General features: G+C 42.3%; 1 protein-coding gene and 1 long non-coding RNA gene across 6 annotated transcripts in view; both read left to right on the top strand.

Annotated features, from left to right (window-relative positions):
- The first annotated feature begins 7,932 nt into the window (after positions 1 to 7,932).
- CDCA7 (cell division cycle associated 7) lies at positions 7,933 to 17,098 on the top strand. Of its 2 annotated transcripts, none has more exons than XM_014880155.2 (10): positions 7,933 to 8,012; positions 9,513 to 9,638; positions 10,024 to 10,134; positions 11,556 to 11,807; positions 12,186 to 12,263; positions 12,913 to 13,101; positions 13,547 to 13,687; positions 14,120 to 14,269; positions 14,856 to 14,992; positions 15,301 to 17,098. In XM_014880155.2, exons 1-10 carry the CDS (start codon positions 7,992 to 7,994, stop codon positions 15,329 to 15,331), a joined length of 1,236 nt encoding a protein of 411 aa, XP_014735641.1. In that variant the 5' UTR covers positions 7,933 to 7,991; the 3' UTR covers positions 15,332 to 17,098. The 2 variants fall into 2 exon arrangements, with proteins under 2 accessions (XP_014735641.1, XP_014735640.1); XM_014880154.2 differs by having other exon boundaries at positions 12,910 to 13,101.
- Positions 17,099 to 24,874: 7,776 nt separating this feature from the next.
- The window catches only part of LOC106855511 (uncharacterized), a 57,102-nt gene continuing 56,235 nt past the window's right edge, over positions 24,875 to 25,741 (top strand). For all 4 annotated transcript variants that reach the window (XR_015804834.1, XR_015804833.1, XR_015804832.1 and 1 more), the window contains exon 1: positions 24,875 to 25,372. This is a non-coding gene — a long non-coding RNA (uncharacterized LOC106855511). The remainder of the gene's footprint in view (positions 25,373 to 25,741) is intronic.

Below are 25,741 nucleotides of genomic sequence, written 5' to 3'. Positions count from 1 at the left end.
GATGTTTTCTTAATCCCCAAAAGGTACCTGCATTTTCCTCTTCCAGGGTTTAAAATGCTCTGAATTGTAAGAAGCGAGCTCTGATGCCTGCTGGAATGGAGGATGAGAAACAGCAAAGAGCTCACAAAAGTAGATTCAGAACTGGACATCCAGAGTGAGTATTTGCGTCCAATTGAGAGAATGCTTACAAAATCAGATGCAAATTTTCTTTCCCTTTTTTTTTTCCTTTTTAATGTGAGACTTGCTGTCAGAGCTTACACAGTCTTTCTGTTCATTCAGCAGCATTTTACTCTGGATCTTGTGGGAATCACAAGAGCTGCCCTGCTCTCTCTGGATGCCAGGGAAGTTTCAGGGTGAACAGCAGCAATCTCCCCCAGGCAATTGGTTCTTGACCCTGCCTGTGGGTTGTGAGGGAGGAAGCAGAGCTTGGTTCAGACAGGAAGAGCAGGTTAACCTCAGCATCATGGTCCTTGGTTTTCTGAAATTTTACAGGCTTTACCTCCACAGCTGATGTCTTCATAGCATGAGCAAAAAGACTTATTTCTTTTTCTGCCAACAAGACACGTGGTTCAATTTTTTTCAATGTGTTTTTTTTCTTTACTTTTTTGTCTTTCCCATATACCTAAGGATATCTTAAAAAAAAAAAAAAAAAAAAGGAAAGAACAACAGGAGGATGGAGAGCAGTAGAGCAGTCATTACTGAGGGTAGCAATCATTCGGCTTGGTGGCCCAGAGCTGGGTCTGACCCTGTTGTATATTGGCTTCCTAAGAACACGGGTTTCCCCAGCAGCACTGGGTACCTACCACTGCCATCAGGACTGGCTGTAAGAAATCAGTGTCCTGGGCACCTGCTCCGTAGAGGGAGTGACAGCCAGACCAGCAGCCCAGTATGGCACTGCACTCTCCAGGCACTTCTTCCCTGTGTCTTGCAGGTCAGAGATGTGCTGCTGTGCTGTGAACCAGCTGGCAATTCAAGTGGCTGTGAAACCTGCTCCTAAGCAGGGCAGCACATGAATGTGAGACTCTCTGGAGCAAGAGCATTCCCCAGGCCTGCAAACACAGGCTGCTTTTGTTTACATACAGCCAGGGCAAGTCCCCTTTCAGCTGGGAGGGGAGAATGCCCATTTGTGCCTCCCCCAGCTCTGCCATGACTGAACTAATGCCCCATGAGAACTTGCTTTCTTGCTGTGAAATGGGGATGGGTGATTTTGGACATGGTTATACTTTGTAAAGAAAAAACTGGCTACTGCAGTTTTGCTCTACCTTATCTACTCCCACAGATTGTTTTCTAGCAGTTGGCCATGTATGACAGCATGCTGACCAGAATCTGACAACTTGCTGAGCTGATTTAAGGAGGAGAGGTTGCCTCACTGAGCCCTACAGCCCCCAGCCATGGCACCCCTCACCTCTGTCCTGCTTTCTAGCTCAGCCACTGTTGCTCAGGATCAAACTCCACGTATTTTAAGACTTTCTGTAACTTGCAGACTTGCTGCCAAGAACATTGGACTGGACATCAAATAAATGCAATTGATTTTTTTGATTGTGCTAGAGGATGCACTTTGACATAGTAATAATAATAATTATTATTGTTATTACTGTAGGCTGGGAAAGACGGGCAGTGACTTATGTAACTGGCAAAACCCCAAACTGAGAGACCTCCTGGCATCTCATGTCACTAAATGGAATCAAATAGCTGTGCTACCTCTGAAAATTACATCTGATAGAATTATTTTCTGTATATGTGTCCACCATAGAAGGGGTTTTACATAATATTCTTATCTAATGAATTGCCATGCTTAGCAGTTCAATCCAGTTTGTTGCAAAAATTTAGAGGTTAGAGAGGAGAAGTCTATTAAGGCAATAACACTAATAAGGGTCTGCCAAGATCACGTTTGAGTGAATGTAAATACAGGGCATTTCAGATGAACCACTCGGAGCTCTGACAGAGGACTGGCGCCGGCAGGCAGTGTTCTCCTGGGGGAAAGGCGAGCTGGGGCTGCAGCGTGCAGCCCCTCCCCGCAGCTCCCAGGGCAGCACCACCCAGGGCTGCAGCCCCTGCCCGGCCGGAGCCTCCTCCCGGAGCCCTCTCGGGCTCTTGTGGAGGCTGCAGACACGGACATTGTGCTATGGAGAATGCAGTGCCTTAGTGTCCCTGGGGCTCAACACATACCTTCCTTTTCCTGCCTTAGCAAGCAGGGTGAGGGCTCCCTACAGCAGAGAGGGCATTTCCCTCATGCTGTGAAAAAACCCAGGGGCTTGAAAACTTGAAATGTGCTCTGGGGACCTCTGGCAGGCATTAGCGAGCCCTGAGCGAGGCTTTCTACTTGTCCCCCTCCTTTCTCCCTCCTGAGAGAGCTGCTTGGGGAGAGAGATCCCTGGGGAGGAGGTTATGCCACCACCTCTCCTCCCACTGCCATCCTCTCCAGCAACCACATCCTGCTGAAGGCTGGTGGAGGCAATGCAAATCAACACTTACAAAAAGGCAGTGGCAAAGCTTATATAAAAGGGCAAAAAAACAGACTACAGTAAGTATTTTGGTTATTTCCTGATAGCCTTCTGTTTCCCACAGCTATACATTTGCAGAACATTTTGAAAATTATTTCTTTATGATATGACTAAATGTAATTTGCGTTTTCAAAGGGAAATAAAAATCAAAGCCCAACAATGAAAGGGCTGGGATCTTGTGCTTTAAAAGTGGCTACTGCATATCAAAACCAGCTACTTTCGATCAACATTTTTTGCTATGCATTTTGTGGAATGGCTACAGGGTAATCAAATGAGCATTGTAATTACACTCCCATAACGTGCATCATAATGCTCTGGGCTCCAAATGATCTGCTGTGACTTACATTCAGAATAACCATTAAGGTTTCTATCAAAAATGACCACATTTCAGCCATTCTCTTAGTGCACTGATGAATTAAGTATCAACTCTCCTTTTTCTGACACTGATTTGTATTATTCCTTTGGTTTTCCTTCTCTTATTCTTTCAATTTTTGTGGTCTTGCTAGTTTGTGTCAAAGAAACATAGTATTGGATAGGATTGGACATGACCACCTTCAATTCAGTATGCAGGATGCATTGGCACCCAGCCTTTACTAACAAAAAAATCACAGCAAAGTACAAGGAGATACAAACCTATTAAATTAAAAGGAGAAAATCTATTTCTCCTTGGAAACAGAAAAAAGGAAAAATATACTTATTACATTGTGGAGGTATTTTATGGAGCTGGTACAGTTGGTCTTACTATAAACTGATTGTACATGTTAAATATTTAAACTTATATTTATTTTACAAAATCTGATTCTGCCCATCAGAGCATACTGTTATTTACATTAAAAAGGTACTCCATAAAAATTAATGTCCAGCAAACATGCAGATATATCTAGTTGTAATTAAATCTCCAAAAGTGGCTATCCTCCTGCTTCTGTGTAAGAACAAGTGTGTCCTTTCTGGATTGCAATCAATAGCAGGTTACCTGATTATACACCTTATTATGTTTTGTGTAGTAGTGTGAGCCACTGGAGGGTGACATGTGAACAAATAGATATGCTTGATCAGATCTTTTCAGGAAACATACCTTACAGGAGAGAGAAAAACAATTAGTGTGTGTTATAGGTTACCTATTTACAATTTACATCATAAATCAATGTCTGATTATTTTAATGCAAAATGTTTTTTAGCTTCATTTTATTGCACTAATGGTTTCAATAACACACTATAATTTGCTCAGATGAAGAGGTGATTGGACAGCTCTTACAGAAATTTTTAATTACTGTCATTAGTGGCTGCAATCTTATTCTTTTCAATGGAGCTAAGATATTGCATTGTGCCATGGGTACTCTGTAGCCATGAGAATCCAAACTCTCCTCTTAAAGCCTTGCATCTATAAACGTGTCACTGTGCAAGTCTCATCACAATAAATACTAGCATCGTACAAATGTTAACTAATGTTAAAACATGCTGGTTTAGGCAGGTGTGGTTGTGCATCCCTACCCTTGGGCCATACTATGATTTCAGAAATACTCATTAAGCCTTGGCCTTGACAAACACCACCTGGGCTAAGCTCTTCTTGAGCTTATCAGAAACACTGCCTGCTCCCAGGAGCTTACACTTTCTAGTGAGTCTGTTTTTAACAAACAGCCTTGAAAACTGATTATTCTTGCCTGAAGAACAACCTAAGTGGAACAACATTCTTGTTATCACACTTTTAAAGAAAATTATTGACCCAAATTGTGGCCAGGATGGAAAATTACTATGACTAAAGCCAATTCTTTTGTGACCCTATAAAGAGCAGTCCTTTGAGCCCCCTTGGACCGCAGCAGGCTGTGAGCAGCACCTCCTCCTGGGTAGGGTCTCTCAGAGCCAGCCAATTCTCACATTTGCCATACTTGGGGGACCACCACTGATCACCAACAATGGAGCCTGGGCTACCCCCACTCCTCAAGACTCAACCCTTCCCTGTTGAGAAGATGCAAAGGCATCTGATGTGAGTACTTTCCTGAATTCAAAGGGAATTTTTCAAATGTGTATACCTTGTATGTAGTCCTTTGGGTCTGTGTGTGAGTGTGAATATGCTATAGCAAATGTACTATGAACATTGCTCTCCTGGATTCTTAAGTACATTAGATTTGTAAGTAAGTTCGGCCTATTACTGAGTTACTGTTGTGCTATGGTAAATTCTGTAAGAATCTTTTGTCAAATTGTTTACATTAAGCTGTTGATTAAGTGCTATAAAGTTTGAGTGCCATTAAAACTTTTAGGCCTAAACGATTTTTCAAGTGTAGGGCTAAGTTTGGCAAAGAAATCCATTCTGAACCTTGTGACTCAATGGGAGGGTCTCCCTTATCCTTTTTTATCCTTACTCTTTCTCAGCCTTACCCTTTTCCCATGTAGATAATTTTTGTTTGATTGTAGCTTTAGATTGATTTTAGAGTTCAGTATAATTTTTCTCTGTGTGCTTTAACCATCTAGTAAGTAGTAGAATGAACCTTGCCAATGAACTTTGTCATGCTTTTGCTTTTATATTAAACATTCTTTTGCCGATACCTTTGCCAGGGATTCTTTGAGTGTCCTAAAACATTCATTCACGACAGTAGGTAAAAATATATTGCTTCAACTTTAAAAAAAAAGTAAGGAAAAGGAGCATAAAGAGTGTTGAGTGTAGTTAAGATAGTAAGTGTATAGGAGAGCCAGAGACTGGGCAGCAGGACTCCTGCCTCCAGTGAGAAAAGCCGTGCTACAATGCCAACAGCCGAAATCTGCGGCGTGACACGGAGGACAGCATTTGTCCTTTGTCCCAGCAGACCAAAGGTCTCATCTATTGTTTCTGACAGTGGAGCTATTGTTGGAGGCCCATGTTCTTGCTGCTGCTTGAAGCTCTTAACATGTAAACAACTTTGATTCCTCCAGATAAATGCAGAAAGCGTTGCACACTCAATCTACTGCATGTCCCTCCATAATTTCAGCCTATTCCCTTAGTCCTTCCAAAGGCTGCTACCATGACAGCTCATTTCAAGGACAGACAAACTTTAACAGACTATTTTCTTGAAAACACCTGATAAAATACTCCAGATGATCTTTGCTGACATGTGAGCTCTGAGAGATGAGCTTGCTGGTAGCACTGGACAGGCTATGCAGGACCCTGACTGGGGGACTGAATGGGAAGGGATGTTTTCTTCCACTCACATTAGCCTAATTTAAGTGTGGCTGAAAATGCTATATTCACCTGAGTTCAGTTTTGCATGTCTTCGGCTACTGTTAATAGCTAGATGTAGGACAGTGGTGCTGCCTGTGTCTTGACAAACAGAAAAGCTTTTTCCATCGTGGTAAAGCTGGTTGGTTAAGCTTGTTCTGCCATCCACTGAAGGCACTGGGCCCTGAAGGACACAGCAGGGGCATGCAGGCTCTGAAGATGAAAACAGGGGAAATCACAGTATCTCAGGTCCCAACAACCATCTCCTGAGTTACAGACCTTAATTTTCTGGTACCCTTGCTGGGTACTGTAGGAAGGGAAGCATCTGCCCTTCACATACATCTCATTTCGCTTTTCCCTTTCCTGTGCTCTTCTCCCCAGTCATCTGTAAAATATGTGAGCTGATATACACAATTTTCAATAAAATAATTATTTTTCACATATTAAAAAAAACCTGACAATACAGTTCATAAAATGTCCTGTCTTGATTCCCCACAGTCTCTGCTCTGGTCTGCCTATTAACTTCAAAGCCATTTGACTACACATGTAGTTTGAAGATATAAAGAATGCTGTTTGCATTAAGCATTAAATGGACAAGTAACTGCAGTCTGAAGTATTGATTTAGCTAGTGCCATCAGTACTCCATAACATTTCGTATGATGGTCTTGAAAGCTGTGAAGGTTGGCTACTTCTCCAGTAAAATTCTGATAATTGTGATTCAAAATGTTAAGGGCTTTTACTGTTCATTAACTGAATCTCTTCTTCCATGTGAGTAAACTAGTATTTGTAGATTTCTTTTTCTGAAAGAAGTAAAACTACATCAAAATTCAAAAAACATCCCCCTCTTCCCAACTGAGCTGTCTTGTTTGGAAGCCACGTGGGTGGCAATCCTCCACTAATGTGGATTTAGAGGAATGGAGTGTGGTCTGGTCTCTGGAGAACTCGTTTAGTTCATCTGCTTTTGTGTGTGCTGAGAAGCCAGCAGTGCAGGTAAGTGTGTAATTATGGGCTTATTTAAAATGGAGATTCTTTTACATGACAGATTGCAGCATGTGCAGGAAGAATAATGCCCACGGAAAATAGCACACCTCCGTGAGGGCTCTTGTACCCTATTGTGCTGTAGCCTATTTACAGGCTTTGGCTCAGAGATGATTCCTGGTTTGCTTTACACGGGCACAGATTTGCACGTGCCCGTGGCCTCCTCCCTCCAGCTGATTGCAGTGGGGACTCGCCTGCTGTCAGGGAGGCACCTGGAAAAACGCTGAACAGCAAGAGTTGCACTGGTATCGAGCCCTGCTCAAACCACAGGATAAACAGAGGATTATAGCAAACGCCAGGGCCACAAATCCCATACAGCTTCTTCAGGGCTTCTCCCGTTACTATTGCTGCCAAATACCACGTAGCAGTTATTTTGCTGTGTTTAACGGCTGTACTTGATTTAATGTGCCATTATACACGTTACCAAAAATGGTTTAAAATGACTGATCTATTTTCTTCTGGCCTGTCTTCAAATAGTATTGTGATTGCAAAGGGCATGGCAGCCAACTTCTTTGTAAAATTCTGTTGAACTGCTGTTACCCGAGGAGCAGAGGCGTCACGCACAGTCCCACTCCTGGCGCTGATCTTGGGGCCCTGGTGAGTGACCCTCGGTTCCCCGTGGGACTCAGCGCAGCCTGCGCGCTGCGGGGCGGGTGTTGTGACACACGGCACTTGCACCGCGCTGCCTGGCAGGCGCTGCTGCGGGCAGCCGGGACACAGACCCTTGGCTTTATTTGGAGAAGCCCCACTGCCCTGGAAAACTGGCAGGTTTAGGGGGTTTATTTCAGAGTGAAGCCAACCTAGGTTTGGCACATAAAATTACTTAACAAAAATTAATTAAAACAAAAAAAAGGAGAGCTAGAAACCACGGAGGCATCTCAGCTGACCCCGGCTAGGCAGGAGCGGGCACGGCCCCCGCCCCCCTTCTGCACCCGAGTCCCGCCGCGTTCCGCCCGCGAGCTTTTCGCGCCACAGGGCCAGGCCCTAGCAGCTCCACAAAGCTTGTACCGCGAAGAGAAAAAGAAAAAGGGGGCTCCGCGCTGGCCCCTTCGGGGACATCTCGGGAGACCTGATGAGCTCCTCAGCAGAGGCGGGCGGGCGCAGGGCGAGCCCCCCGGGTGCCCGACCCCGCGGGGGTATGCGCTGCATCTGCCAGGACGCGGGCGGCAACGCGGGAAAGGCGCCGCCGGCCCCGCCCCCCGCGGGCCAGCCGCTTTGGCGCGAACCTTCAGTTCCCAGCGCTCGCCGCCGCCGCCAGCATGGCCCCGCCGCGCCCGCAGGTGAGCGCTCCCGGGGCCCGCAGCAAGGCTGCAGGTCGCTGCTGCTGCTGCGGACAGGGGGGAGGTTGTGGCGCCTGCCGCCGCTCCCGTGGCCCTCCCGGGTCTTGCCAACCTGGGCAAGCCGGACTAAGCCACGCTGCGGAGGGCTGGTGGGGCCGGGTGGGGGCTCTTTAGTTTGGGCACCCCAGGGAGAGCGACGTGAGGGCAGCCGCGCCACTCGGACCGGCGGCCTCGGGTCTCCTGCCCCGCCGCGGTGCTCGGGCGCCCCGTGCATGGCGGTGCCCTTGCCCGCCTAACTGGGATAGGGGACTCGTCTCGGGAGCCGCGCTCGGCGGGGAGCCAGCGGCCTGGAGCCATGCGCCCATCGCCCCCGCCTCGCTGAGGGGTCAGGACCGGTCGCGGGGCGGTGTTGCGGGCGGCGGCCCCGCGCGGCGGGGACGGGAAGGAGCGCAGGGGTCGGCGGGCGCGGGGCCCAGCCGCGTGTGTGCGGGCAGCTCCATTTTAGCGGGAAGCGAGTGAGGCGCTGGCGGGGCCGCGCCTGAGGGGACGGGCTCTGCGGGCCCCGGGCCACCTGGCTGAGCTCCGGCCCTGAGGGCCCCGGTGCGGGCTGTCCCGCCGCGGAGAGCTGCCCCCGCCTGCGCGCACCCTCAGCCCTGGCGGGCGGCACCAGAAACCATCCCTTTTGTGTCTGGGGCCGGCCGGGCCGCTGCTCGGCGTCCGGCGGAACTGTGAAGCGAAAAGCCGCAGGCAGAGCGGTGCTGAGGAGAGGACCGAGGCTCCAGGTTGACCCGGGCAGCTGCTGTTCAGGTCCTGTCCGCCCATTGTTTGGCCCGGCCGGCGGGCCCGTGAAGCGCCAGCGCTCATGACGGGGCAGCGCTTCAGTGTGGGTGCTGCCCCCCGGCCTCCTTGCCAGCCTCGGGGGATAAAAATGGGTCGCTGCCAGTAGAAGCGTTTCCCGGGAAAGGAAAACCTAATGCCCATTAAAAAAAGTCTTCTAAATTCGTGACAAAATGATCAAAACAGCAAGCTGCTTTGTCTAGAAGAGTTGTTTTAAATCTCTGGGTAGGATCCTTTGGCCCTTCCTTAAGAGCTGCAGAGTATTTAGTGTTTGTCTCAAACTGCAAGTAGTAAGTGAAGCGAAATAGATTTCTAGGTACTTTTCGTATACTTTCACTTTTTTCCGTCACTGGCTATGAAGACTGGGGAATGACGTGATTAATGTGCTTATTTCCACTTGTCTGTTTCCATAAAAGAAATGTTCTTAGATATTGAATGAAACTCATCCATGACAATGATCAGAACTGTATCAGAATAAAAACTATTGTCATTCCTAACTTTGAGATTTGTTTCAAAGCTGATGTTTGTTTTCTGACTTGGAGTCAAGATTGCTAAACATCCTAAAACGTTCAAACTTCTTAAGCTTCAATAAAAAGATATTCTTAAAAGCTGCTATGCTGCATTAGGTCTCTTCTTAATGGTGTTACTGTTGTCCTTTTGTAGCGCCGAGGTTGTTCAGGAAGGAGAAACTTCACAGCCTTTCGAAATACGAAACTGATTCCCATGGAAACATCCTCATCCTCTGATGACAGTTGTGACAGTTTTGGTTCTGATAATTTTGCGAACACAGTAAGTACAGAACGAGAACAAGTAAGATCATGTGTGCAGTACTAGTAAAGATTGCAAAAATGTAAAGCTAATAATGTAAAACGACTTGCTCTACTTATGTTTTTGTATGGTGGTTCAAAACCTGTGGTATATGCTGTAATTTCATTTCGCTCTTTACTTGTGCTTCTAGGTGGTAATTGTGGAAACAGATTAGCTATTAATTCTAGCCTTTGATATGTCACCTAACCTAATGTGCCTGGTAATTTGCAGCTATGGTTCTGAAACCTCTTGTGAAATTCTTTAACTTTTTTTTTCTTTATAAAAAAAGCTGTTTTCTTGTACTGCACTTACAGATGTTAATAATCTTCTGTACAACTTAAGTTAAAGGATTTTTTTTTTTTTGTAGAAATGCAAAGTTAGGCCGGATATTAAAGAAGAATTGGTAAAAATTTTTCATGAAGCCTCTGATGATGAATCTTTCTGTGGCTTTTCAGAAAATGAGGTTCAAGATTCATTGGTAAGGCAGTTGATTTTCGTTTGCTGTTTTATATTTAAATTCTTACACATTCTTAATTGGAAAATAATGCCAGCTTCACCTTGAAAGTTCAATGTTTCAGAAGGAAGCATCATTTCATTTAGTAAACAGTCTAAGTAGCCAAAATTCAATTTACATGGAGACAAAAAGAAAAATAAAGCACTCAAGATACTGATCTTTTAAAATCTGCCACTGTATTTTGAAATATACCTCTTAAAACTGTCCTTGCTGGATGTTACTCTGTTGGATCCTAATGTTTCTGGTTTCCTCAATATGAAATGTTAGGCTAGCCCATGGACTCCAGCAAACTTCCGAAAAAGATCTTGTGTTTCTTGACATGCAGTCAGACCTCCACTCTGGCAGCATAGCAAGGAATGCTGTGCATTCAGCAGTAGAGAAATAGTGATAGGTGGTGAAATCTGCCTTCCTGCTTTTCCTTGACATCAGTTCAAGATCAGTTCTATTGCTTAGAAAGATCAGTAGTTGATATTCAGAAGAGAAACTGAAGTAGTGCCGCATTTGGCAAAGCCAGGTTTGTCATAACTTCCGCACATGCTGAGGAATGACTAGAAAAGAAAAACGTCTAATTGGAAGAAATCACGTCTGAGTTAAAACACAATATTAAAGAGAATGAGACAAAGCTGGAATAGATATGTAGAAAAAAAGAGTCAATAACTGCACATAATGTGCAAGCAGAATCACTTACCTGCTTAATAAAAACCGTGTGCAAATAAAAATGGCCATTTGATGTCCAGTGCTACTGCTGATCAAAAAAAGACTTGTGTCTAAAAAGAAAAAGCCTACTGCATAATGAACTTTTAGTTAAAAAATTTATATTATCACACCTATTGGTTCTTCGGAAATTCATAAGCAAGGCAGAAGAATTCAAAGATTAGAAAATACTGGGATTTTATTCATAATTATTTCATTGGTTTGCTCTAGAGGGAAGTTTCCATTTTTTATTATTGATACTGTGAGATGACTGTACTTGACAGCTTACAAAACTGGGTTTGACCTTGTGCAGAGAACTGCATACTGGCTTTTTTTACAGCCAAATATTATATGTAGCAAAATCGAGCCCTTTAAAGCCAGTTCTCTTTCTCATACCATACACACAAACTACTTTTGCTATTAGACCTGTAAGTGACAGCTAAGACTGCTGCAACTGGACTTTTGCTCCCTTTTCTGGTGTGTGGCACAACCATGTGGGTCTCCCTGAGAGGTTTTTATCCCCATGTTCCCTCTGCTTCCCTCCCACTCCAAAATGCACTAGAACACTAGAACTGGATGTCTGGATTTCAGCCAGGTAGCCTCTTGAAATACCTGTAGTCAAAATGTCAACTGTATTTAACTGCAGAGCAACTCTTCTGGATTTACATGCTTCCATTTTGGTTTGTTAACAGAAATTGGAATCAGATTCAGATGAGAATGATACAAGTGCTGAAAGTGAGAGAGATCAGAGAGGGCAGAAATGCCCTGTTCCTCTGAAAGTAGCCATGAAGTTTCCACTTCGAAGATCAGAGAGGAGGAAGGGTGGCACGGAACCTGTTCCTGAAACACCGATGCCTGCTCTAGATTCAGACTCTGACACTGAAGAAAGTGGTCCTATGTTTTTGGAAAAAAGAGCTTTAAACATAAAGGAAAACAAAGCAATGGCAAGTACTCTCTCTTCCTGTCGACTGGCCTCTTTCCCTCCCTCCCTTTTGACTCTTGGGGGACCTCTGTTTAAATTCACTGTAATGGGAATTATGTGAATGCATTAAGACAAATTTGCATTCCTTAAATATAAATCTGATGCTTTGTATTTACTGGCATGTGAAAATCCATAGGCTGCAAGCCTAACGACATAATAAGCTTGAGCATTTCCAAATTACTTGCAGTCACTAAAACATAAATAAGACATAAATGTAAAGAGTTGAAGAATGACTGCATTTCCTAGAAGTAATTGTACTTTTAGCCAATTGCCCTAGTAGTCTGTAATAGCACATAAATACCCTTTTAAGGCTCTGCTTCATTTTTCTCTCTCTCGTTAGCTTGCAAAACTAATGGCTGAGTTGCAAAATGTTTCTGGTATCTTTGGTGGAAGAAAATCGTTGCCAGCTGTCAGTCATGTGAGTACAAACTTACTGTATTTGCATTCAGATTTCTAAGATTCAAATTCTGACATTACAAAACAGGATTCTCAATATAAAAACTCAATAAACCGCGCAAATCAAAGTCCAGTTAGAATTTTGTTGCTTTCTGAAATGTGTATCCTCACTGTGTAATCCTCTTTTGATTTGCCATGGAACAGATTAATTTATAAAGGTTAAGTGTCTCCATAGGCCAATAAAACCAAAGTGCTGTGTAAATAGGTGTTGATATAAAGGCTGGAGATAAGGGAGGGCAGCTCAGACCTGAATATTCTGTGAGTTTTGACCCTTGAAAAACATCTGGCATTATGCCAAACTTTTGGGTTGTGAATCAGCAGTGTAATGAATTTCATTGCTGATGCATTTGTAATTTGGGTGAAGATTAGAGCAGCACTGAAAATCACAGCTTCTCATAGACATGGGTTCTGCTGCTTTTGACTGTTTCTCTGTGACTAGCAGAATGCCTAAGATGAGCTTGCTTAGGTTCTTACTTGTTTTCTGACTGGGACACAGATAGACATATCTTTGGAAAAGACAAGAAGAAGGCGTCTTTAGGGGAGGAATTCAGTAGGGTCAGGAGCTATCTGTGTTTTCACCTGTTTCATAAGGGGTTTTTAAACATTAGCAGGGACCAAAGCGACTTCCAAGGCATTCATTGCCCAAATGTGCCTTGAGGAGGAACCCAGACCGGAGTTCTCGGCCTCACACAAGGTCGAGGTCCTTGATTGAAGGCCCTCCTACTCTTGTGCCAGAAGAGGAAGAAGATGACCCATACGTCTTGGTGAGAAGAAGAAAAATGTCTGATGAATACCTGGAGGTATGATGAAGATCTAGTTCTCATGTTCTGGGTTGTGAGGGTGGTTTCCCTTCAAGAAAATAGCAATTCATAGAGAGTTGATGAGGTTTATCAGTATGCCATGGCCTTGGAAGAATTAAAAAAAAAATAAGAAAAAAAGGGCATTTTATATGTGCTCTCCATTTCCCCCTCCTTGTATTTGAAAAACCACTTCCACTTGCACTCTAGCAGGAGTGAAGCAAGATCAGTACATACCATCACTGAACCCTGAGGGGGACAGATCAAGTAAAGGTGCCAAAGCTGCAACCATATCATATGCACGTATCATACGTCTGTACAAAGTTGTGTTATATTTTGCTTAAATTTATGATGAGTGTTTGAGACTTCAGCAGTGCTATGAAGATCCTCACCTTTGTAGAGTTTTTGCTGAAACTAGCACTAAAAGTATTGGTTTTTTGCTATTCAGCATGAAGCCCGTACTCCCAGGAGGGGTCACCGTGGTGCCATGGCTTTTCCACACGTTGTGCGCCCAGTTGAGGACATAACAGAAGAAGAGCTGGATAATATATGTGGATCTGCAAGAGAAAAAGTGTATAACAGGGCTGTGGTAAGTATATTCCAGCTTTGTGAAAAGTGTACTTTGTGCAGTAATGTTTTTGTTATTCCGTGTTTCTGTTTTAGCATCAAATAGAGCACACTCCCTCTCACTGAGAGAGAGGATGTAATTTTTGGGAGAAATATGTCCGAGATCTTGAAGCATCCTTTGTGATTTTTGCCTGAATTTGTAGAATGGCCTTTACCAAGACAATTAGCTGGGTTTCACTCTGGAATAACTGTAATACCTAAGTGATACCAGCCAGGGGATGTGATTATCAGACACTGAAGATGCAGTGTTAAAACAGTCTTGGTTCAAACTTGAAAGGTGGCTTTCTGTTTCAGGATAAGCACTGCTAGCTGCCAAAGACATTTTGTTCAATGCTTTTTTTCCCCTAACTAAAACGCCATCTTAAATGTCTTGTTTGTTTTCCCTGTGTTCTAGGGATCCACCTGTCACCAGTGTCGCCAGAAAACCATAGACACCAAGACAAACTGTCGTAACCCTGATTGTGTGGGAGTGCGGGGCCAGTTCTGTGGGCCATGCCTCCGCAACAGATACGGGGAGGATGTCAGAACAGCACTGCTGGACCCGGTAGGACAGTGCTCAGTGCTGGTTTATTGTGCTTGACTTGCACAGCCAGGGTTATTGGTCATTGTCAGCTGGGGTTTTAACAGAATTGCCCACAGTGCTGTAGTACATCATGCACTCCTGGCTTAATTCAGCCTGAATCACAGAACTGTGTCGTGTAGAACTTGTTGTATTTACTACTTCTGTAGTTTTATTTGCAGGAGTAAAGCAAGAGAACAGAGCAGCAGCCAAAATATTCTTGTGTTTGAGCATCAGAAGTAGTGTTCTCTTTTGCCTTGCATTAGTGCTTAATGCCCTATGGAAAGGAACTGTATTGTGGACAAAGTGCTGCTGCTGTGGGCTGTTATGTAGGAGTTAAAAACCGAGTGGAATGCTTCCTGTGGTTATGTGCAAGGCATCAATGGAGAGCTTAGTCCCCTGCAGACTGTGCAATTTGTACTCTTGTACTGGTTTAGACAACTTTATGCAGTGCTGATGTTCACTGCAGAACTCGGTGTGTAGCAGGGCACTCTTCTAAGTTGTGGGTGTGAGTTACATCTGGCATAGCATCTCAGCTAAAAGGGCTTCTTGATGTCTTTATTCTGTGTAGACATGGAGGTGCCCCCCATGTCGTGGAATCTGCAACTGTAGCTTCTGCAGACAACGAGATGGCCGATGTGCCACAGGTGTCCTGGTCTACCTGGCCAAGTACCACGGCTTTGACAATGTCCATGCCTACTTAAAAAGGTGAGTGTGCCATTGTGTCAGTGATACGGTTGAATTAAGTGAGATAAGCATCTCAGAAGTGGGGGGGCAAAGGTGCCCACATCCTAGTTTGTCAGGTGAATCTCAGGATTACTTTGTGTTGCCTCCAGAGTCTGAGATTTTACCCAATAATTTCTTTGATACACTGATTCTTAGCTGAAACAAGTGATGTACCAACTCTGCCTTTTAGCTCTCAACCTCAGTGTGCATTGTCAGGGCTTCCACTAATTGATCTAAAGAGTTTTCAGTGTTTTGCTGCAAGCTGACTCATGTTCTTACTTGTCTTTCAGTCTGAAACAAGAACTTGGAATGGAAGATTGAAGCTGTGACTGCCTTCAAATTACATACTCTTTCACCAACGTAATACTGTTGCCTGCAGTGAATTGTTTAATCAAATCAGATTACAAAGTGCCTTCCCTGCTTCCCTTTTGGGCAAAATAGTATAAAAACCTTTCATTTATTTCAGTATAAATCACACTTGGGAAGCTGTTTAATGCAGGTCTTCACCCACAGGCCATTGTTTTCTTTTTAGATAACTTTGCAAATCAGTCCTTGTTTCCATAATAGTAACTTCTTTCTTTCTTCCTGAAAGGGGATGGGGCTTTAAGCCATTAGTTTCACTCATGCCACAATCTATGCTGCTGGTTTACTTATGCTCCAAAATTGGTTACAAAAAGATAGAGATGTTCTGAAAATTTGGGGAGGTTTTCCCCGCAGAACCAAGCACCCAACTTCTGCAATACAGACACTTCATGATCAAATGGAATGGTAGAATTCTCTGAAACAACAGCATGTTCTTGAGTTTAAAAAGGAAACCCTATAAGTCGCAGCTGAGCAGTCTCCAAGCACTAATACTTAGTTTTATAGAGTACTTAAAAGTTCACACTGGCCATTTCAAGGGAGATTCTCTGAACTAAAAAATGCAGTAGACACTGTTTGACGTGGCACTTTGTGTTTTTGCTCAGACGAGAGAAGGCCACTGCTGAAAGCTTCCACAGCACTTGCATTGTCTACTGGTGGCAGTGGTGTGAATGTACTGGTATACATTGTGTAGTGACCACTGTTTAAAACAGAATGTTTTGTGTGTTAAATCACTGTTTTGGTGGACTCTCTTTTCTCTTCCGTTGCAGCTGCAGAACTGCTTTGCAGAGTCAGCAGCAGTCCTGGGGAAGAGGGATACCTCCAAACCAGGGCTTGGCCAAGTAAAGGGGTGGCGGTTCGTGTTGGCCACCTTTGAGTGGATGAAAGGTGGTAACTTGTTTAGTTTGATTTGGTTATCAGGAAAACAGGCAATGAATGTTTCTGTGTCTGGCTGTTTGTGTTTGTGGAAGGTTGTTTCACATGACATTTGTGAAATGTCAGTACAGCAGAAATGGAGCTGAAGAATTCTGATACGCTGAGCGCATAGGGGTCTCCTGTACTCAGTGTTGTAGAAAAGGAGGTGCCATGAAAATTACATGCAGAGGTCCCTAAAGGGTGTAAATGTGCTTAGTTTTGTTACAGAAACTACTGTGTAAGCTTTGTATAAGGTTTAGAATGTAATGTTATAAATAATGTACAGTTGAACAGTAGAAGAATCAACATGAGTTTACACTTCTCTGCTTGCACAGTATTTGCACTGTGTGTATACAAAATGATCCACAGTTCATACCTTTCTGGGAATTGCATCAGTGTGTGTGGGAGGGGAGGAGAGAGGAATTTAGAAACAACAGATATTTATGTCTCAGACTTGCAGTTCTGTTTCATAAATCATCTCTCCTATTGAAAATCTCCTGTCCTCTCTTTGTCTGTTTTTATAGTGTGAATAGCTGTGCAATCTGAGGTGTGGAGAGTGCTCTTCTCTCTAGGTACATTTTGTGAAGAAGGAACTCATTTTAGAAATACATGTTCTGACAGATAAAAGTGGTTGGGTTTTTTTTCCTCCTAATTGCTTGGCTTGCCTTCTGATTGCTAGAGTGTGAAAGTACTCTGCTAAAAGCAGACCCTTACGTTATATTACAGAGACTGCTGTATTTAGATTTACTCAAATCTACACTGTTCTGTACAAGATTTTTTATTTTGAAAATAAAAATTTTCAGTTTTAGAATATTTTTTGTGTTTGAACTGGTTTTTAAAAGCCTGTTGGAGCTGTGCTTCTATTATACCACTCTCAGGTGAAGTAAAGGACTTGGTCATTCCCATCATACCTGGGGGAGCAGTTGGGCTTGGACATCTTATTATCTCTGGCCCTGTGTTCCTGAATCTGATTGCTCTGATATTCATGCTGCTTGATTGAATTGTTAGGTACCTGGTGACTAAGTAGTGATGGTCAAAATACAGAGTGCTTAGTTCAGGCTTGATACAGGCTTTAGGCAGGTGTGCTGTGTGCTTTACCCTTCTGCTTTTGCTCTACTGTTTTTTAAACGAGATGCCTACATCCTGAGCTGACAAGGATGAGGATAAAATTTTGGACACAAGTTGGAGTAATGTGTCTGCCATTTAAATTTATTTATTTATTTATTCTTTTACAAACAAGCTCTTAAGTAGCCTCTCAGGAGCTCTTTCCTGGAGCAGAGAATTACCTGAGGGGCCTTGATTGCATGCTGATAGTGAGGACACTTGTGCTGCTTTTGTGTCCTGTGTCTAGAGACAGGAATTGCATGAGGCTGTGGCAGGTTACACAAAGCTGTAACCTGTAGTGAGAGGAAACGGGAAGAAGTGATCCAGCAGAGTGACTGAGCTGTCCCAGATACTCTGTACTGATAAAATTCCCAACTAAAAGCTGTGTTTAGATGTGCCTTTCCTCACGCTGTTGGTGATGTGAGAATAAATTCATATTTATGAGTAGTGTAGGATGCTAGTTTGTTTTATGTGATAATTTTGAGGTGTCTCAATACACCACTTTCCCCAAGCCCGTCTACCACAGCTGCTTAAGTGCTGTTGATGTGGACTTGAAAAATAGTAAACAAGTTCATGATTTATAAGTGCAGTGAATGAGCAGCAATTTAGGAAACTTGAGAGGAAGAGGTCCAGTGTTTAAAAGTTTTAAAAACCAAAGCTGCATGGAAATAGAGTATCACCGTGTAAGGAAGAACAAAAGATTGAAGCTCATATATGAGGTAGAATGACTACTGACTTATAATTGAAAAAGGCTGCATGAGTTGACATTTCCTCACTACTCAGCTTTAGAGCCAGGTGATCTTGTCTGCCAGCAACCTAAAAATATATTTTGAAGAGAAAAGCACAGAGGTGGCAACATACCAAAGCATCATCATTATTTGCTTAGGTGGGCAATTGAAATGAAAAAGGGCAAAATGGTGGTGTCTAGTTAAAGAATGACTTGAAGTGTTTCAGGGTGAGGGAACTCAGCTGACTTTGAAACCATCTGTAATACACTGTGCATCTGAAACTTTGGCAAGAGAGTCACCCACTGACCTCTGCTGGCATAATCCAGTTTGTTCTCTTATGCCTTTTTGTGAGTGCAGCTTTTGCATGGCTAACGGTGTGAGCTAGTGGGGAGATTTTGGAAACACTGCCTACTAGTCATTCATGTTCTTGGCCTTTAAGTGAATAAAAAGATAAAACTGTCAAATAGAGGCTGGCCAGTCTATGGGGTCCTAGACATCAGCACCCAGATAATGCTGGGCTTTGTTCTAGATACATGTGAGTGCATGGGCTCCAAATGCCAAAGAGAGAGGACAGCACCACACTTGCATGACTGGGTCTCACTATTCTTCCAAAAAATAAGCCTGCATCTCCTAAAAGGGTGTAAAAAACCCCACAAGCCCTTTGGACCTGGGGAATGGTAGGGGAATTGCACATTTGAACTCAAAAATGTAATGATCAGTGCTAGAAGTAGGAATCCTGAAAATGGAGGGTGAGAGGGCAACTGGAAATCCTATTGTGGCTGATACTTACAAGAAGTTATGGATTTTGAATCTATGAAAATATGTCTAGAGCAGAGAGATGCAGTCATATTAAACAGTTCTTGTTGCTGTTTGGTACAAGCTTTCTTCCAGCTAGAATTGATCAAACTCTTGTAAGGATGGCAAACAGTTCTGTTATATGAAAGAAAAAAAATAAGCCAGAAGTTATGGTATGGTCAAGATGGGGCAAGAAGGCATTGCAGCTGTCTCTTAGTACTTCAGTAGTTCTTATACTGATCACTTGGACTAGAAAAAACAGTTGAAGTGTAGCTCCAGCTGTGCTGAAACCTACTGATACAATATTTCCCTTGGAATATGTCTACAGGGAAAACTTACATCTACTCCTGAAAGTAGATATAAAATGTTACTGAAATTACAGATTTGTGTTTTGACTCAAGCTAGCTTTATATCCTTTCCTGTCTCTTAATGTAACTGCAGGCATGGAGAAGGAAATTATGTGCTAGGTTGTGTCGAGGTGTAACAGAAGCCTATGGCAACCACCTCACTTTCTTTTAATCACATACACAATAACAAAGCAACCCGATCAGCATTCCTTTTGGCCTCGCCTTACCTCTTTTTAGCTTGAATATGCATGTAAAAATTGTGTGCTTGTGAATTGCTACATAAGCTTCACAACTGACTGACACTAGGACTGAGGATAAGAGCTCTTTCACAAATAAAAATTGTTATTGTTCATGTTTTCAGAGAATTAGCAGTTATGTCTCCTCTGTGGATATCCAAACAAACTCCTGTTCGAAGATAGAACTACTGGAAAGATTATACTGAATATTTAAACATTTTAGACTTGAGAGAAATTTAGATGGTTTCTACTTTATTATATAGCTAAAGTACAATAAGTTCAGTGTCCACCATTTTGTTCTACACCTTGGACGTTCACCATTTTTAGATGCACTCTAAAGTTCCAGATGTAGAGGATTAGCAATGTTCCTACTCAAATGTGAATGAACACAGGGACTCTTATCTTACATGATTCTCTTCTTATATAGCTTATTAGCAGAATTTAGCAGTAGGAAAGATTCTATTTCTTACTGCTTTTGTGCTGTGTATTTTTTTTGTTGTTGGGTGTGTTGGGGGACTGGTTTTGGTTTTGGGTATTTCTTTTTGAGGCTAGTTGTAATGTGAATACAAGTGATAACAGTGAATCATCAGGAAAAAAAAAACCCTTTGGAAATAAGCCAGAGTCAAATTCTTTTCTCGTGCTCTGTTCAATCTGCTTCCTCTTTAAAAGAAAACTTTCACATTAGCAGAAAAATAAATGCTTAGCCAGAGTTCTTTTTGTGTCCCTTTCAGCAGGGAGAAGGGAATGAGTGTGCTGAGCTCAATGCCCATGCTGGCTTCCTCCTGCCGTGGAAAGTTAACACTCTAAAGCTTTTTCTTCCCCCTTTATTTCTCTTTCCATTTAATTCTTATGAAAAAGTTGTGATGTTACAATTTTAGTATTGGAAACCAAGCACAGAGTTTTGTTGTGAGGAACTGAAATGCTTTGATGTAATCCTAGGTTTTTTTCTGGGAGAAGTAACTTCCAGTTTTTAAATGGTTGGTGTGGCTAGAAAATGGCATAGGTACTACAAAGCTCTGAAAAGCACCTCCGGTAAATAAAAATATACTTGTGTATATGGTATCTATGTGCTTGTTACAGAAGAGATACAGTGTTCTGTCAAAACCTGCTGGTATGATCTTAAGTCACTTTTCTTGTAGTTGCAAGACCAAAACCCCATTCACTAATATAGCTAAAGCTTGCTTTGGAAAAAAAAATTAACACTTGAATGTTCTTAATGTGAGTACAATTAATTTTCATCAAGACATGCAGATTTACCCACAGCAAGGAATAATGGTTTGGTTTTTTTCTTCTGTGTACCTACTAAGCACAGGCTGGGGCCACACACCCTTTCTCCTTGCAAACAGAGTTAGTTTATTTCTTTGACATACTAGTAAGTATATTGCACATTATTTCTTTGACATCCTCACTGGTGAGTATATTTTACATTATAGCTGATGCACGAGAGTTGAGAGTATTGTAGTCTCTTAGGTACCATTGGTTTTATTCCCACCTGTTTTTCCAGTTTCTAAAATCTCATGTCTAACTTTTGATTTCTACTTTTCATTCCAGTTCTGAAGAAAAGTTATGAATGAGATGAACAATTTGGCTGATGTCAGGCTTAATTAACTTGTTAATTAATCCAGACTGCTGAAACGTAGCTTCTATTTTCCCCTGTACAGATACCACATTATACTTTTTATATATTGGGAACCACAAGGAAATATTTTTCCTGTCATATCTTAGAGTTCCCTGATACCTAGTGCAACAGCTAGCCTTGCTGAAGCTCCCTTGCACCTCCCAGCGAGCCACAGCTTGCTGTATAATATGCAAGAAGACATGGATTTTGTAAATGGCTTTGTTTCTACAAAACACTCAACTCCTCTGCACACTTCAAAAGACCTCGAGCTTTCTGCCTCAATTTCTGACCAATATTTTCTCGATGTTTGCATGGCACCTTAACCATGTTGACCTTTTCCCTCAGAAAAGGGACAGTTGCTGCAGCCAAAAGAGGCACTAGAGGTGTCAGACCAGGGTACTGTTGCTAGTGTTTTTACCTGTCGTACTGAGCTCTGCAATGCTGTGATTAGTGTGTTTTTGGGACATGGAGCACCAAAAATAAAAAGAGGGAAGAGAATCTGTTTTGTAGTTGCTCTTTGTTGCAAAGATCGTTCAGCAGCGGCTGCCAGCTCCCACCACTGGTGAGATGAGGGAGGTTATGCTTTGTTTGACAGCCTATCTGGAAGCACAGGTATTTTTCAGCCATTGTTGGTGAGATTGAGGTTCCTTCACATCTGTCACAACAGAAACCTGGGTACAAAGGAACCTTATGAGAGCAAATGCTGTGTCCTGAAGTAGGAATGTTATTAACTTATTAATAATGTTAATAATGTTATTAAGCAGCAGCTGAGGTGGATCTAAGTCCTGAGGCCCTGTGTAGAGTTAATTGCCTATGGTTTACTTGGAGGTAATGTTTGTGTGTTGGTGAGAGCCAGAGAGGCTGTTCTGGTGACACACAGTTACAGCCCAGGGAAATCTCCAAACTGGAGACCGAGTGTGGGAGACTGAGATAACAATCTCAAGACTTTGCAGGTTTCCTTAAATTAAACAATCACGGAAGAAAATGCAGAAAATACAGTTCAAAAATGTTCATTAAATAGGAAAAAATCCTTTCAGGTACATGAGTTGCCCCTAGTGACCCACACCCCTTTTACTTTTGCCCTAAATGAAAGTCTTGTTTAAACAACAACAACAAAAAGGATAGCACAGAGCAGCAGTGTTATTTACTGATGTAGATGAATTTACTTTAAAGTTATTTAAGCAGTGCATTTGCTAGGGAATTAGATCTATCTAATATGGTACAGTATAGCTGGAGGTGCAGAAAACATTCTTACATGACAAAAACGTAATGGGTTTTCTCCTGGTCCTGAGCTCCTGTGATGTATATCCTAAGACATTGCCAATGCATGCCTTTTGTTGCAGTTCACTGCTGTGTTACAGTTTTGTGCGCTGAAGTCTGCAATTGCTGAAAAAAGGGAGTAAATGATGCTGGAAAGCAAATATAATTTGCAGCTTTGGTTTGAACTATAGGTTCATGTTCAGCATATTGTATATTTCTTTATTTTTCTTAAACCTGTTAGGAGAATGTTCCATCTGAGCAGTTGCTCTAAAAGCAAATGAAACATAAGGCGTCAATATTTGTTCATGTGTTAGTTCTCTGAGATAAAATGCTTTGTTGTATCCTAAATTTTTTTGATACCATAGACTTACACATCAGAGACTCCAGACTAGAGCAGGCTGCTTTCTTGAGGGCTAGGAAAGACATTCACATTGGAGCACTCCTTCTCAATCTCCAGACAAACTCTTTATCTTCACTAATGTGCATTCTTTTAATTTTTGCAACAGATACCCCAAATTCTGTTTTTCCATCTGATCTGCAGCAATTGAGGCTTCAGAGGGTTGGCTATTTATTACCTAATAGCCATGGATAGAAATACAGTAAATTCTTTACAAAATAAAAATCAATACTCACTGACATACTGCATATTGAGGAAAATAATTGTTTATGGCACACAGCTTAAGCTGTTCTGGTAATCACGTTGAAAAATACAATATTTATTCATTAGATCAAATTTAATGAGGCCTCCTGGCAGTAATTATAAAAATTACTGTAGCAGTAAATTACTAATGAGTTGTGATGTGCTTCCTACCTGTGAGGAAGGACTGGGGGTTGAAAAAATTGATATCCAGACAACACTAGGGAGGGTGAGATCTTGAGGCTAGGAGTCAAGCTCACAGCAGCACGGAAGTTGTTCACTGCACTGGAATGGTTAAACTAAAAAAAAAAAAAAAAAAAAAAAAAAAAAAAAAAAAAAAAAAGAGGAAAAAAATAGCTGAGAGACTAATAATCAGGAGTTTCACTTTAAATTGTAGCTCTACATTTGTTTCCAAACCGACACCTATAGGCAAGGGAACAATGTTATCAATGGGAGGAACAGACTTCTGTACATCCACTTGCTACAAACGCAGCTGAAGTGACCTAATTTACTGTAGTAGATCTTAGGATGGGAACAGCTTCTTGCTTTCCAGTTGTAATAAAGTTCCATGCAAAACACAGCAAAGAGGACAAGGTTTTCTTAGTGCCCTTAAATCTTCAGAAGAGTCACCTAAGATGTGGAGCTAAGACAAAGGTTTAAATCCCCCACCAGCTTGCTTTCATGCAGGGGAGTTTGACCCGGATTTCTTTCTTCTGAGACAAAGCTTTAAGAAATGCAGAGGCTTTTGGCAGCAAATGGTACACAGTATGAATAACACCAGGGCATAAAGGTGTAAAAATGGTGCCACTTCCATCAAAGTTCAGGTTGCTGCTGAGTACAGGGTGTTGCTGCAGTAGCAGAGACTGGCTAGAGAAAGAGGTTCTGCTGTATGCCAAAATTAATGCTAAAATGAATTGGCATATAATTATGTTTCTGTCTGTAGCTTGTAAAGGTGCTGTAGATGTGACAGGTGGTATTTGGTATTGTAAAAACCAATTGAATTGGCTAGGTTTTGGCAAATTTTTTAGCAAAAATCTTTTTCAAAAGATTTTTAAAAATCTTTTGCTGCAAAAGATTGATTCTGGATTGAAACATCTACCCAAAACCAAATAGAAAAAGGCTGTGCATTTTTCTCTCTCGTGGCACAGAACTGCTCTTAAATACACTGCTGAGGCTTTAAAAGGAGTGGGGAAATCTAGCACAACATTTACTCCTTATATTGGTATGTTGTACTAAAAGGAGATACTAGGTATGGATACTTCCACACACTTAAGCATTCTGAAGTCAAAGGGGGAGAGAAGTGTGTCCACTCACCCTGTAGTGATCTTCCAAAACCCTTGAAAGAAGCAGAAATGCAGGTCCCTTGGACACAGAGATGCAGAGATGCTGGCTTTTGTGGAGCTAGGGATTTCTTACACTGAAAGAGCCCCTAAGAGTCAAGCATTACAGTACTGAGCTCAAGACCCTTTGTGGCTTTAGCCTCACACCTAAAAAAATGTATTTGATACATTTGATACTCCACTGAAAATACAAAGCCTTGGGCAAGCTATGAAATGAACAGCAACAGGTCAGCATACAGCAGGATTATTTTTGCAGTTTCCATACATTCAAGGAAAGGGTACATCTTTTTCCCTCCTCTAAAAAGTAGTGATTTGCAGTGGTTCAGCTAATTCACCTTACCTGGCTTCTTGTTATTGAAATAAGGCAAGAAGAGTTTTTGCCACGATGCAATTACAAAAAGACAGCACCTCTCAGCCACCCAGAAATTAACCTTATTTAACTTCATTGCCACTAAATCCACAGACCTATTCTGTCTGTGCTGTTATGTCACACTGCAGAGAAAAGCCATCTGGTTCTGGCTGTCAGGATGGTATCTCTGCTGCTCGAGGGCTGAGCTCTTTTCCTAGCGCTGCCATGCGTTTCCTCAGTGACCTTAGGAAATTCAGTCTTCCCCTGTTTCTCTTTTTAAATCACGGAAATCCTCTCCAGGCTTTCCCTTGTAGTCTGATCCTGTCTGGAAGAGAAAAGAAAGTGTGTTTTTTTATTATTAGCTGAACTGAATTTGGCAATGGACAGATGTTCACTTTGCATACAGCTGTGCTGGCTGAAGATACATTTTTCTGTCTTTCTGGAGGCTAAATCAACACTGACAGAAAATTCTGTGGTCTTCAGATAGAAAACACTTTAGAAATAGGAATTATTGTGGGTTGGATTTTCAGAATTGCTGTCAGCCACAGCTGAAATCAGTGGAAGCTGTGGGCTGAAGAAACCTGAAGCCCTGAACTACAATAGTTTACATGAATGTAGAAATAGTTAATGGCTGGCACAGGATTTTGGATCAACCTCCAGTAAAAGCTCTCAGGTAAATACAAAAGGTAGATGTAGTAGAATGCTCTTGTTTGGTTTTTTTTTTGCCTGTGTTGTTTTCTGATGTTTGTTTCATTATTTTTAACTGCAGTATGCAGGTTTGAGGACTTACTGCCTAGAAGGCTACAAGCTTTCATCATAGGCTGTCTGACTATTGTCTAATGATGCAAAATAAGTTTTCAGTTAGTATTGTGATTTCTTAGGGCAAAATGAGAGCAATTTACCTAATGTTTCTTCTTCTACACCTATGGAATTAATTTACTCTATATGGAGAAGAGGGGGACACTGGAACTAAATCCAAAAACGAAATAATAATGATGAAGCTTTTAAGAGTGAATGTCTCACAATCTGACATAAGTAGTAA

Source organism: Sturnus vulgaris, chromosome 7 (genome assembly GCF_052056855.1).
Source record: "Sturnus vulgaris isolate bStuVul1 chromosome 7, bStuVul1.hap1, whole genome shotgun sequence".
Classification (NCBI taxonomy): domain Eukaryota; kingdom Metazoa; phylum Chordata; class Aves; order Passeriformes; family Sturnidae; genus Sturnus; species Sturnus vulgaris.
The sequence above is the reverse complement of the archived record's forward strand: the minus strand, read 5'-3'. Positions and strand labels throughout refer to the sequence as shown.

Excerpts from the sequence above, each read along its gene's own strand:
- CDCA7 (XM_014880154.2), top strand. The coding sequence starts at position 7,992 with ATGGCCCCGCCGCGCCCGCAG. Across the intron at positions 10,135-11,555 it reads ATGAGGTTCAAGATTCATTG|AAATTGGAATCAGATTCAGA; the intron begins GTAAGGCAGTTG and ends GTTTGTTAACAG. Across the intron at positions 14,993-15,300 it reads GTCCATGCCTACTTAAAAAG|TCTGAAACAAGAACTTGGAA; the intron begins GTGAGTGTGCCA and ends CTTGTCTTTCAG.